Genomic DNA, 12,421 nt, shown 5'->3' on the forward strand with positions numbered 1-12,421 from the left:
CGGATGATCAAGTACAAATGGTGACAGATAGATTATAATAAGTGTGAATTAGTTAAATGCTGACAGATTAGAATAAATGCAAATTATTTATTAAAGTTAAATGCTGTCAGATTAGAATAAGTGTAAATTATTTAGTAAAGTTAAAGGCTGTCTTGGTAATAATACACAACACATCAGCTCTGAGTAACCACAGTGACACTGGCTGGACAGACTTTCATTTTATTTTGTTTTGGGTTCTGACTCTTCTGACAAAACTCTTTTGAAAACAAAGGAAGAAATAATAAACATTTAAACAAATTCACTGAGATTGAGTGATGAGAGAACAGAAATGAGCCTGCATTGTTAGTGTCCTTGCTTCCAGTCCTGTTGAAGACAGGTAATTAGCTATGACTCATAGATGTTATAGATGTGTGTTACTATCAGGGTTTTGCATTCTTATCATCCATGGTAAGACAGAGGCTGTATGAGCTCTAACTGTGATGCTTCAGCGCTATGCAACATTTTACTGGTAAAATCCTAAGAGGGACACCTGAGAGAGTCCTAAAGTATGGAAAGACTATCTCAGTAAAAGTGTGTGTGAAAGTGTGTAATTGTGTGTTATTATCAGGGTCAGAGAATGACAGCTTTCCTCTGTCCCAGTCCAGCTGCACTCTGATCCTCTGGAGTTTCTGCTTCACTGTGTGGAGAGTGGATGGCTGCGGTGGAGACCATGCTCTATATTTACCATCTTCATACTCCACACACCACTGTCCACTCATGGAGGTATAGTCTCCCTTCCTCTGATGAGTCTCTGCCATCACACCCACATTCCACCATGTGTTCTCTCTAACCTCCACATCCCAGCAGTGTGTCCCTGAGTTAAAGCCCTCAGAGCCCAGGACACTGAAATACTTATCAAATCTCTCTGGGTTATAAGGAAGCTGCTGTCTCTCACCACCACGTCTCACACTGGTCAGATCCTCAGACAGGATGAGTATTGGGCTTGCAGTGTTGGGATCCAGAGTCACAGGAGCTGCAGAGAGAAAGAACACACACATGACCTGAACACTGAGTAATGTGTGAGAAGAGAGAAAAGACACACACACACATGAGCTGAACACTGAGTAATGTGTGAGAAGAGAGAAAGGACACACACACACATGAGCTGAACACTGAGTGATGTGTGAGAAGAGAGAAAGAACACACACATGAGCTGAACACTGAGTGATGTGTGAGAAGAGAGAAAGGACACACACACAAATGAGCTGAACACTGAGTGATGTGTGAGAAGAGAGAAAGGACACACACACACGAGCTGAACACTGAGTGATGTGTGAGAAGAGAGAAAGGACACACACATGAGCTGAACACTGAGTGATGTGTGAGAAGAGAGAAAGGACACACACACAAATGAGCTGAACACTGAGTGATGTGTGAGAAGGAAGGATGTTCCAGAGTTTAGGGGCCAAAACTGCAAATGAGCGGCACCCTTAAGCTGGTGACTAGGGTTGTCACGATACCAAAATTATGACTTCGATACTATACCTGCCAAAATATCACGATACCCGATACTTACGATACGATACCACAAATACGATACGATACTGGTATATTTATCTATGATAGTAATAAACAAAACATCTGTAAGGTTCCCTTTTTTACCAGCTTGTTCCTGCCCAGCTTTTTGAACACTTAACAAATGGCATTCATATTAGTATTAGCCCACAGCAAGATATTAATGAAAACTACATGGTGACATCATAGCATTGATTATACACGGCTATGTAGACCAATTTTCCGTATCTGACTATATGACTACATAGTTATTTCCATAAGTATGAATTACATAATTTTACAGATGTGTGTTTGAGGTGGAAAAAAACCTAAAGCTATGTGGGTTGGGTACATTAAAGATAGACACATAATTAAAGGGCAATTTCTCCCCTTTATTGAAAAACAACAATGAAAAACATGCCACCACATACCTTTGCACCAATACACACATGCCATTACACTATGGTGAACAATGAGACAGCCTGTCTGTCTGGTAGAATTATTTTGAATTATGAATAATCACACTTGTTGCAACTTGCAACTATTGCAATTGTTTATGCACTTATTACAACTGAACTATTTATACACTTTACAAACTATTTACACACTAACAGAAACACTAACTATAAATTAACTGAAATGTATTTTGAGATGGTCTTGTTAGCAACTGAACATGTTCTAACAAAAAAATGATAATAGTCATGACGATAATGTGCATTGTCTCCTTTTCTGGACAGTTGTTTTGCCAGATGAAGCCACTTGCTTGATGTTTGACTGTGTTAGGAAAGTCGTTGGCAACCTAGCCAACATGGCTATCACAATAACATTACAAAGAGCACTTAATACTAGCATCAGGGGAGAAATCAACTAGCATCAATGTCCAAGCCTGTTATAACAAGCTTGCTAACATCGCTAACGAGATGTCTTGCTAGCGGCTAAATTTAGCAAAACCTGTTAAATTTGCTTACTTTGTTTATGACAAACTAGCAAGTCAACAACTTTTCTAACACAGTCAAACATCAAGCAATTGCAACACAAGACAAAGCAGACGTCCTCTTTTTCGAGACCTAAATGTGTCCGGGTAAAAGAGGACGCCTGGTCACCCTAGCTAAACTAGGCTACTCGTGTTAGGCTGTATATGGGTGAGCTTGGGGTGTTCATGTTTATAATCATTTGCTAACCTGTCGTTCTTTGAACTTTCTGAAAAGTTCGGGGTGTCTGTCTGATAGGTGCTTAGCCATATTCGACGTGTTCCCTCCCTTTGCCTGAGTGGATTTGAAGGGTCTGTGTGTGTCGATGGGTTTTCCTTCGGTGTCTGCTTCGTACCCGAAGTATTTGCATGTGTGAGAGCTGGGCAGCCCCGCCCTTGCAGTCAATGCGTGTAGGCAGCCTGAGAGGGAGCGGCGCTCTGATTGCGTGCTTTTTTAATGAAGTACCGGTACCAAAAATATGCAAAATCGTATCGTTTTTAACGTAAGGGTACCGCGGTACTTTTCTAGTACCGGTACACCGTGCAACACTACTGGTAACACACAGGGCCATCGGTCGGCGTCAACCAATGTTGTGCAGTCTGTTAGAGTCTGTGGCCCTAGTTTTTGTGGTGTGTCCCACACTGTTGGCACTAGTCAGACCCGTGTTGTTGACCAGCTAATTGAGCTTGTTGAATCGGCAGCAGAGCTCCGATATATAATCTGGGCCCAAGCCATGCAGTCCTTTATACGTTATCAGCAAAGCCTTAGAACTATTGTGAAAACTTACTGAAAGCCAGTGGAGTGAAGGTAAAGTTGGAGAAATATGCTCTGATGTCCCACTCACGGTTAAAGGTGTGTGTGTGTGTGTGTGTGTGTGTGTGTGTGTGTGTGTGTGTGTGTGTGTGTGTGTGTGTGTGTGAAAGAGAGATGCTAACTATACTCACTGCATTGAACAATCTCCTGTATCTTTTCACAGACTCTGAACTTCAGGTTGCCCAGTTGGATTTTTGACCTCTTGCCTGCTTGTTGACTTACGAGACTATCTTTTGCCTTTGGATTATTGCCGGAAAACTTTATTAAGACTAACACTGATCCTTGAGCTGTGTTGTCTGCTAGTGGGGCCTTCACTACTAAAAACACTGTGTGTGTGTGTGTGTGTGTGTGTGTGTGTGTGTGTGTGTGTGTGCAGATATGTGCGTTCCCTAAAACATATTTTTTTGTGCCGAATTAACTATGGCAGTATGTAAGGGATAATGTATTGTCCGGAGGTCATTATCCAAAAATAAATCCCGACCGGGCGAACAGCACCACGACGCGCAGCGGAGGGTTGTTGTTTCGTCCTGAACGACATTGTAGCTCAGCGAAAAAGTAAAGGTCCTGGTATTAGCCAATCAAATAAATGGTGTTTTCCGTTCCTGCCTGGTAACTAATCTTAACGAATCAAAAATTCTAGAATTACATCCGGTAGGTCGATCGTACGGTGGCCGAGAGGTGCAAACCAACATTACAAAATCTGAAACACTTTTACAAAGCTTGAGACAAATTTACATTTTGGAAAACATTTTTACATATCATAAAACAAAATTACATTACCATAACACATTTACAAGTCCCGAAATAAATTTACATTTCAGAAAACAAATTTACATTTCAGAAAACAAATTTACATTTCAGAAAACAAATTAACAAGACGCAAAACACTTTTACAAGTCCCGAAACAAATTTACAAACGACATTAACCGGAAAGGGAATGTACCAACTCCGTGATTGACGTGGAAGTGATCATAGACATATATAGGCCTACGGTATGTCTATGGAAGTGATAACGAAAGCGCTCAACTTTAGTTGATGGAGTTCATGGTGACCAAAGATTGACAGCGAGAGTGGTGTTTTGCCCGTTTTGTGGCAACCATATGAGCCGATTAACGCGATTTTGTTTTTCGTGTGGTCTTTAGAGTTTTTAAATGAAGCAGACCAGACTGAAGGACCAGATATCCCGCAGCAGTGCATACAATATTTTAATGAGGGACACTCGTACGCTGTAATCGTGGACATGGTGTCATGTTTACACGGTGTACACATCAGCTTGAGGTCTCTGAAAAGACTTAATTTTTTTGAGCATTGGCACCCTCGAGGATTGAGCTCCCGGAGCAAATTCGTTACATGATCCCTTTTCACTCGCAGATTGTAGGCTACTTTTCTTTGAGCACCTGCCACATCATGCGGTAACCAAACAGCTGTCTAGGTCCACGAAGTTCCAGTCGTATTGCCCTAATTATGACGTTTGTAGAGGATAAATCCTTTCTGCGATATAACCGGGCATCATTCAGTTTGTTTTCTCACCATGAACTCCATCCATCAACTCAAATTGAGCACTTCCGTTATCACTTCCACGTCAATCACGGAGTTGGTACATTCCCTTTCCGGTTAATGTCATTTGTAAATTTGTTTCGCCACTTGTAAATTTGTATCGGGACTTGTAAAAGTGTTTCGCGTAATGTTAATTTGTTTTCTGAAATGTTAATTTGTTTTCTGAAATGTTAATTTGTTTCGGCACTTGTAAATGTGTTGTGGTAATGTCATTTTGTTTTATGATATGTAAAAATGTTTTCCAAAATGTAAATTTGTCTCAAGCTTTGTAAAAGTGTTTCAGATTTTGTAATGTTGATTTGCACCTCTCGGCCACCGTACGATCGTCTAGGGCAGTGGTTCCCAAACTTTTTACAGTCCCGTACCCCTTCAGACATTTAATCTCCAGCTGCGTACCCCCCCCCCGGCTCATTTTGGTCACCCAGAGGTAGATTGATGGCTTAAAATGAGTGAATAATTTGTGCCACAAGTGACCCAAACCTTCTAAGGTTGTTGTTTGCCAGCCATCAACAGAACAGAAGACTAAAAAAACATTATTTGCAGGCGATTGGGAAGATGAGCGAATTCATTTGACAGGCTACGGAGGTCTGTGTTGAATAGGGGGGCGTGGCCGGAGCGGAGTTCAGCACAGACGTGACATTTTATCTTGTTTTCTAATTAATGCTTGTTCATCGTTGCGATCGTTGTTGTGTTTATAAGAAAGAAATACAGCCTCGCAGGAAAAAATACAGCGGAATTTGGGCGATTTTGATGCACAAAATGATGTTTCCGTCTGAAAGTTGCAATTCTGTTTCAAGCGGTACATTCTGCGAATTCCGTCCGTTTTCTGTTATCGCGGAAATGTTCTCCCTGCGTACCCCCTGAACCACGGGTACGCGTACCCCAGTTTGGGAACCGATGGTCAGGGTAAACGCTTCGTCTACCCACAGTAGGGATGAGAATTTATAAGATTTTAACGATTCCGATTCCATAACGATTCTTGCTTATCGATTCGATTCCTTATCGATTCTGTGTGTGTGTGTGTGTGTGTGTCTGTGTGTGTGTGCAGATGTGTGTGTGCGCATGTGACTGTGTACTCACTGTATTGAACAATCTCCTGCATCTTCTCCCAGACTCTGAACTTCAGATTGCCCAGGTGTTTTGCCACATTGATCAGAGCTCCTGAAACCCTCTCTGGATCCTGCAGTGTGCACTGGGCTCTGGAATAACATTCAGGAGTCAGTGCTGCTGTGGGTTTGGGTTCAGAACCACAGAGAAGAGAGAGACAGGAGACAGATCACTCACCTTTCCACTGTGCTCTTGTAGTTCTGTGAAATGGAGGAAATATAATACACATTATTAAGTAAAAAATGCAATAATTAAATTCATTAACAAATAAATGTTTTAACACTTGTTTGTTTTTCTCCAGACACACATCTCTTTGTGCTCCTGTCCTAGCTGAAAGACTCTTCAGGTAACCCCTGTCCCACCTCACCTGCACACTAATCTCACCCTGCCCATCTTAAGCACCTGATGCCAACATTTCTCTGCTGGAAGTTCTTCAATATAACCTCAATAACCCTCAATATAACCTCAATATATAACCATCAATATAACCTCTATATGGAGCCCTCAATATAACCCTCTTTACCTGCAATATATAACCCTCATTATAAGCCCAGTATTCTGCTGAAGCCCAAAGGTGCAATGGAAGCTAAGAGCTCAAGATGGTGGATGAGGAAGAGGAGAGTGCAGCTCTTTCACTCCCCACACCCAGATTTCCCCCATACTCCAGTAGCAGCCCATAGGTTGAGTATGAAGTATGAGCGGCATGACTTTTCTCAACGGTTTCTGGCTAATTTGACCATGAGGAACAAAACTAGGGTGCTGTCATTCACTGTAACCCGAGCGAACATCGAGATTTTGCCACGCCCTTTTAGTGCGCGTCCAGTGCATCTGTATCTCAGCTTCTGAAGGTCGTAGACACTTGAATTTGGTCTCAAAATGACCGGAATAGGTATGTTTATATATGCACTATGAAGGTTTCTAAGCTCTAAAACCTTTACTTTTCGAGATATTCAAGACATTCAAGATTTGAAGCTTTTTGCGCCCCACGCGAATTAAAAAAAATATTTTTTTTCTTGAATATCTCGAAAAGTAGAAACCTTCACAGTGCATATATAAACATGCGTATTCCGGTCATTTGGAGACCAAATTCAAGTGTCTATGACCTTCAGAACCTGATATTCAAATGCGCTGGACTTGCCCTAAAAGGGCGTGGCAAAATCTCGATGTTCGCTCGGGTTACAGTAAATGACAGCACCCTAGTTTTGTTCCTCATGGTCAAATTAGCCAGAAACCGTTGAGAAATGTCATGCCACTCATACTTCATACTCAACGTATGGGCTGCTACTGGAGTAATCACACACAAACACACACACACACACACACACACACACACACACACACACACACACACACTGTCATGCCGCTCATACTTCATACTCAACCTATGGGCTGCTACTGGAGTACCAGCAGATCTGGGACGTGAACCCAGAGACTTTCATACACACAACCATTTCTTCATTGTGTCCTACAGAGTGAAGATTGCTGAGTTTTCAGTAAATAATAGGGACTGATCTTCCAGCCCTACAGGACGTCTCCTGCATGTGCTGCCTGAAGAAGGTCCAACATGATGAGGGACCTGAGTCACCCCAGACACAAACTGCTCTCTCTGCTCCTCTCCAAGATGGAAGACTCTTCAGGTGACACCCCACCTGCTCTCTTCTACCAAGAACCCCCCCTCCCAATTATAATGCGGCACTTGTCATCTTAATCATTCATACATTCATTCAATCATTCATTTCATACAAAGCTGAAAGAATACCTCACAAATACAAATAAACTCATTTTTGTGGAATGTGTGTGTGTGTGGCATTTCTCTACAGGGTGGTGAGTATTTTTAGTGCATCACAGGGATGAGTGAGAGGCTGTTGAGGAAATTCTCCAAATTTCTCAAGAAAGAAAATGGTTCCAAAATACCTCCTTAGTCCCAGACTCTTCAGGTGCGACCAACCCAGCTCTCCCCTGCCTCAATCCAACTGACACCTGCACCCTTGCCCCACATCTCACACACATACTTACAACATAATCCACACACTCTTCACTCACCTACAACATACACCCACCTCTTCATCATCATTCAGATATCTGCATATTTTATATTATTAATTCAATGATGTGTAGCTAAGAGTGAATAGAAGTGGTGTAAGCAGGTCCCCACACACTTCCTGTTGTTCTCAATAATGCATCTTAACAGCCAGAGATTTTATCATCAAAAGTATTAATCAGATCTTAAGTCATTATACAGACAGTGGATGGTTCTCACCTGCAGGAATGTGAGGTCATCAGCACTCATCTTCTCTTCTATGGCTCTGATTGGGTCTGAAAGAGATGAGATCTCTCTGCTCATCTTCTCAATCTTCTCCTTCATCATCTGACTCTTCTGCTCCTCTTCCTCCCTCAGTGCAGCTATCCTGGCCGCCTCTTCATCTCGTAGAAACTGGTGAAGCTCCTCAAACTCCTCCTTGATCTGCCTCTCTGTGTGTTGGACCTGAGTCTAAATAAAACAACATGACAAAAGACTTGATCCAATTAAATGATGAGCAGATGTGTCAGTTACATTTGAAATGATCCATAAAACATGATTTGCTCTCATGAGGACATATTGATAAAAATACTTTTTCATTATATGATCCATGTTTCACCTTAATGTGAGCTGCTGTTTGGTCACAGGTGAGTTTAGCCTCCTCAAAGGTCTTCAGTTTCTCCTGTAAGGGCTGCAGTTTGACCTTGATCTCCTCCTGGAATAGATGAACACTTTACTGTAGACTAGAGTCTACACAACTCTATAATACTGGCACGAGGAAACCAAGTTACTTCATTTTTAGGGAGTCTCTGAGGGATATGTGAGTGAATGAGTGAATATCTGGATATCTGGAGTCAGGGGTGATATGGGGATAACAGGGGGCTACCCCAAAGTGTAGAGAAAGTAGACATGAGCGTTTCCAGATAAACCCAATAATACACATCAAGAGACATTAGACATGTTAAGAGATACGGTTTCAGACTTAATCAAAATTAATGTTGGAAAAAGGGTATATTGTAATGATTTAAAGCCAATTTGGGTGCATAATTAGACCACATCTCTTTGTCAGTAATGATTATGACTCCAAGATGAGTTTTGGAAACTATAGTGACGTGAAGTTTGACTCTTTATTGGAGAGAGTCGAGGGCTTCCTTAAGTTTGCTCCTGTTCACTCTGGGAGTCCTTGGTATGGCAGAGTGGGAGTGAGGAAGAAAAGGCTCAGAGTATTTCAGGTCAGAGGTTTGCATGATGTGCAACAGTCATCAGTTGTAACAACAGGGTGTAGACTTCGCCATCTACTGTTACATTTCAGGTATTACACCACCTTCCACCACGAATAGTCCACACTAAATGGAATACAATAGATAGAATAGAATAGAAACTGTAAAAAAAAAAAAACGTAAAATTTACGGTGAAATACTGGCAGCTGTGGTTGCCAGAAATTCACCGTAAAAAATACGGTTGCCAAAAAGCATACCGTAATGTCTTATACATTGTCACCGTATTTTTACGGTAATTTGCTTTAATAATAACAGCCATAATATAAATCTGTTTACGGTAGTTTGCTTTAAAAATAACATAATATAAACTTGTTTACGGTAATTTGCTTTAAAATTAACAGCTATAACAAACCTGTTTAAGGTAAACCAATTTTAAAACTACAGATAAACACAGCACAACGGTATAATATATCACAGTATATTTTATTGTAAATGTGTTTTGTTACATGCTTTACTATCAAACAAAGTTACAACTCAGACATATTTTTTACCATTTTCTATTTTCAAAAACAAACAAAGAACGAGCACAGAAAAATCTGTGTGGCTAGACTGAAAGAATGTGTGGGGGAAACTTCCGTATGGCAGACGGTTGTGTGGCAAAAGCTCTGACGATCTGTATGTGTGGCAAAAACGGTCTGTATGTGTGTGTAGTGGCTAAAGTTCCCTTCGTGTCATCAGTTCGCGCACTTGTCTTTTCTTCAAACTGTTCGTTCGTTAGCTCCTGATCCCAGGAGAAACTGCAAGGGTAGAAAGGTCAGGGGTTTGAGAGTGTATTGTAATGGTACAATCTAGTCTTATATAAAAGACACTTGCTCTGTATTCATGTTACAATACATATTTGTTCTGTAGGACATTATTCTAATCCCATGATGTCAGTGTTAATCTTTTTTTTTTAAATCTATAATTTGTACAGCTTTCATCGAAATATGAACAAGGTCAAAGACAGAGCTAGCTATTGGATATACCCAATTCTAGCTTCAAGGGCTATAAGTGACACAATCTGAGGCTAATCTGCCATTCGATATTTAACTTACGTTAGCTACCATCATCGGACAGAGCTAGCTACATTGGATAGACCTGATGCTAGCTTAGCAGCACATGTCAGTTAAAGATGAGTTTACCACAATGTTTTACCTTTACATCACATTCCACCTTTCTTTTAGCTAACATTACCTACAATCAAAGGACAAACAAGCTAGCTAGCTAGTTAACATTCGTACATTAGTTTTTTTATCTATAATTTGTACAGCTTTCATCGAAATATGAACAAGGTCAAAGACAGAGCTAGATATTGGATATACCCAATTCTAGCTTCAAGGGCTATAAGTGACACAATCTGAGGCTAATCTGCCATTCGACATAAATATCACCAAATAAACTCTGATATAGTACAGTTAATGCATAAGATGGTATTTCGGCAAAATAGTTGAATATAAATCAATATGTACCACAATGTTCTAACATTAGATCAAGGATGGATTCCTCACAGCTAACATCCATCGGACGGATGCATCTACATTGGGTAGACCTGATGCTAGCTTAGCAGCACATGTCAAAGATGAGTTTACCACAATGTTTTAACTTTACATCACATTTCACCTTTCGTACATTAGTTGACCTTACCTTGGATGTGTTTTTCGGTGAGTTTGCGCACTTTTCTATGTCTTGTCTTTTCTTCAACCTGTTCATTCCTTAGCTCATTCAGTTGTGAGGGTTGTCACTGCCTGATCCCAGCAGATGTCAGTCACACGTGCGAGCGTACAGGGCAAGGATGTTAGCATGAAGGTCATTTCAGACTTGTTACAACTATCTTGAAGAATTAATGTCAGCCTTAAAAACGTCTCTTAGAAATTGCACACACGTTTTTATACTTTAGAAGAAGCCTATTCTCAGAACTGTGTAAAAATAACATTTAGTCATTTAGCAGATGCTTTTGTCTAAAGCGACGTACAAGGTAGAGAACATTATAAATAAAAGATGTGCATTCACAATTTTACTCAAGTAAATAAATATCAGCTTGCCAGATGTATTTTATCTGTAATTAAGACAGAAAAACACCGTTATTTTTATGGTGATTACCTGCTTGTGATATTATGGTATTTTCCCGTGAATTTGAACAACATTTTATATTTTCACAGTAAAATTGTGTGTTTTCTACTTATTATGACAGTAAAAAATAAAGTTATCTACTGTTTTTTGATTAAGGGTAATTCAATGTATTTTCTACGGTGATATACTGTTTTAGATTTTACGGTATTTTACTGTTGCTATTTGACAGTTTTTTTACCGTAATTTTTACGATTTTTTCTTACAGATGTGTTATTTTAGAGCCTATGGCAGTATTACCAGAGTAGATTCCTACCTTACAGTCCAGTGCTGCTTCATCTACGGGACTGAAGCTGTGATTTTTATGTTTCCTTGAGTCTCGACACACCAAACACACAGGCTGTTTATCCTCCAGACAGAAGAGCTTGAGTTTCTCACTGTGCAGACTGCAGAGCACCTCACACCCTGCTGAAGCTCTCTCACTTATCTCCTGTACGAAGGTCTCACACAGGTTCTTTAAGTGAAGGTTAAGAGGAGGTTTGTCATTTGACGATGTTCCCCTACAGACTGGGCATTCTGTAGATCCCTTAGTGTCCCAGAACTGCTGCAGACAAGCTTTACAGACGCTGTGACTACAGGAGAGGAGGACGGGATCCTTGAAGATTTCAAAGCAAACAGGACAGGTGAAATCCTTCTCTGCAAAAGATGTAGAAGCCATTTTCTTATTCAGTACAAGCTCAAGTTCAGTTCAATACAGAGTTTAAGTCCTTTCTCTGTATTACTTTCAGGTAGTTTGCCTAATTCTGTCAGCCTTTTAGGATTCACCTAACCCCCTCACACACAGGATAGTCAGTCACTTCAAATATTATCCGAGACAAAACTCATATTCCAGCAGCGTGTCACTACTCGACTAAACTGTTGCGCTGTTGAACTCACTTCTTTATTCAGGACAGTTCAGTCAAGGGGAGGGACTTGAATCTGATTGGTCTGTGTGAGAAGTTTAACATTTCCCTTCTCACTGTTATGGACTTTATGGACTGTTTGCCCGCTTTACCGCGAGTGCGGGAGAGAGGGTAAGAGTCTTAATTTATTCT

General features: G+C 40.6%; 1 protein-coding gene across 1 annotated transcript; it reads right to left on the reverse strand.

Annotated features, from left to right (window-relative positions):
* Positions 1 to 203: 203 nt before the first annotated feature.
* On the reverse strand, positions 204 to 12,214 carry LOC116223731 (zinc-binding protein A33-like). The gene is made up of 6 exons (XM_031581481.2): positions 11,644 to 12,214; positions 8,621 to 8,716; positions 8,242 to 8,472; positions 6,159 to 6,181; positions 5,955 to 6,073; positions 204 to 1,012 (listed from the first exon to the last, which is right to left on the reverse strand). Exons 1-6 carry the CDS (start codon positions 12,043 to 12,045, stop codon positions 471 to 473), a joined length of 1,413 nt encoding a protein of 470 aa, XP_031437341.2. The 5' UTR covers positions 12,046 to 12,214; the 3' UTR covers positions 204 to 470.
* Between the last annotated feature and the right edge of the window lie 207 nt (positions 12,215 to 12,421).

The sequence above is a fragment of the Clupea harengus genome, chromosome 2 (assembly GCF_900700415.2).
Source record: "Clupea harengus chromosome 2, Ch_v2.0.2, whole genome shotgun sequence".
Taxonomy (NCBI): Eukaryota; Metazoa; Chordata; class Actinopteri; order Clupeiformes; family Clupeidae; genus Clupea; species Clupea harengus.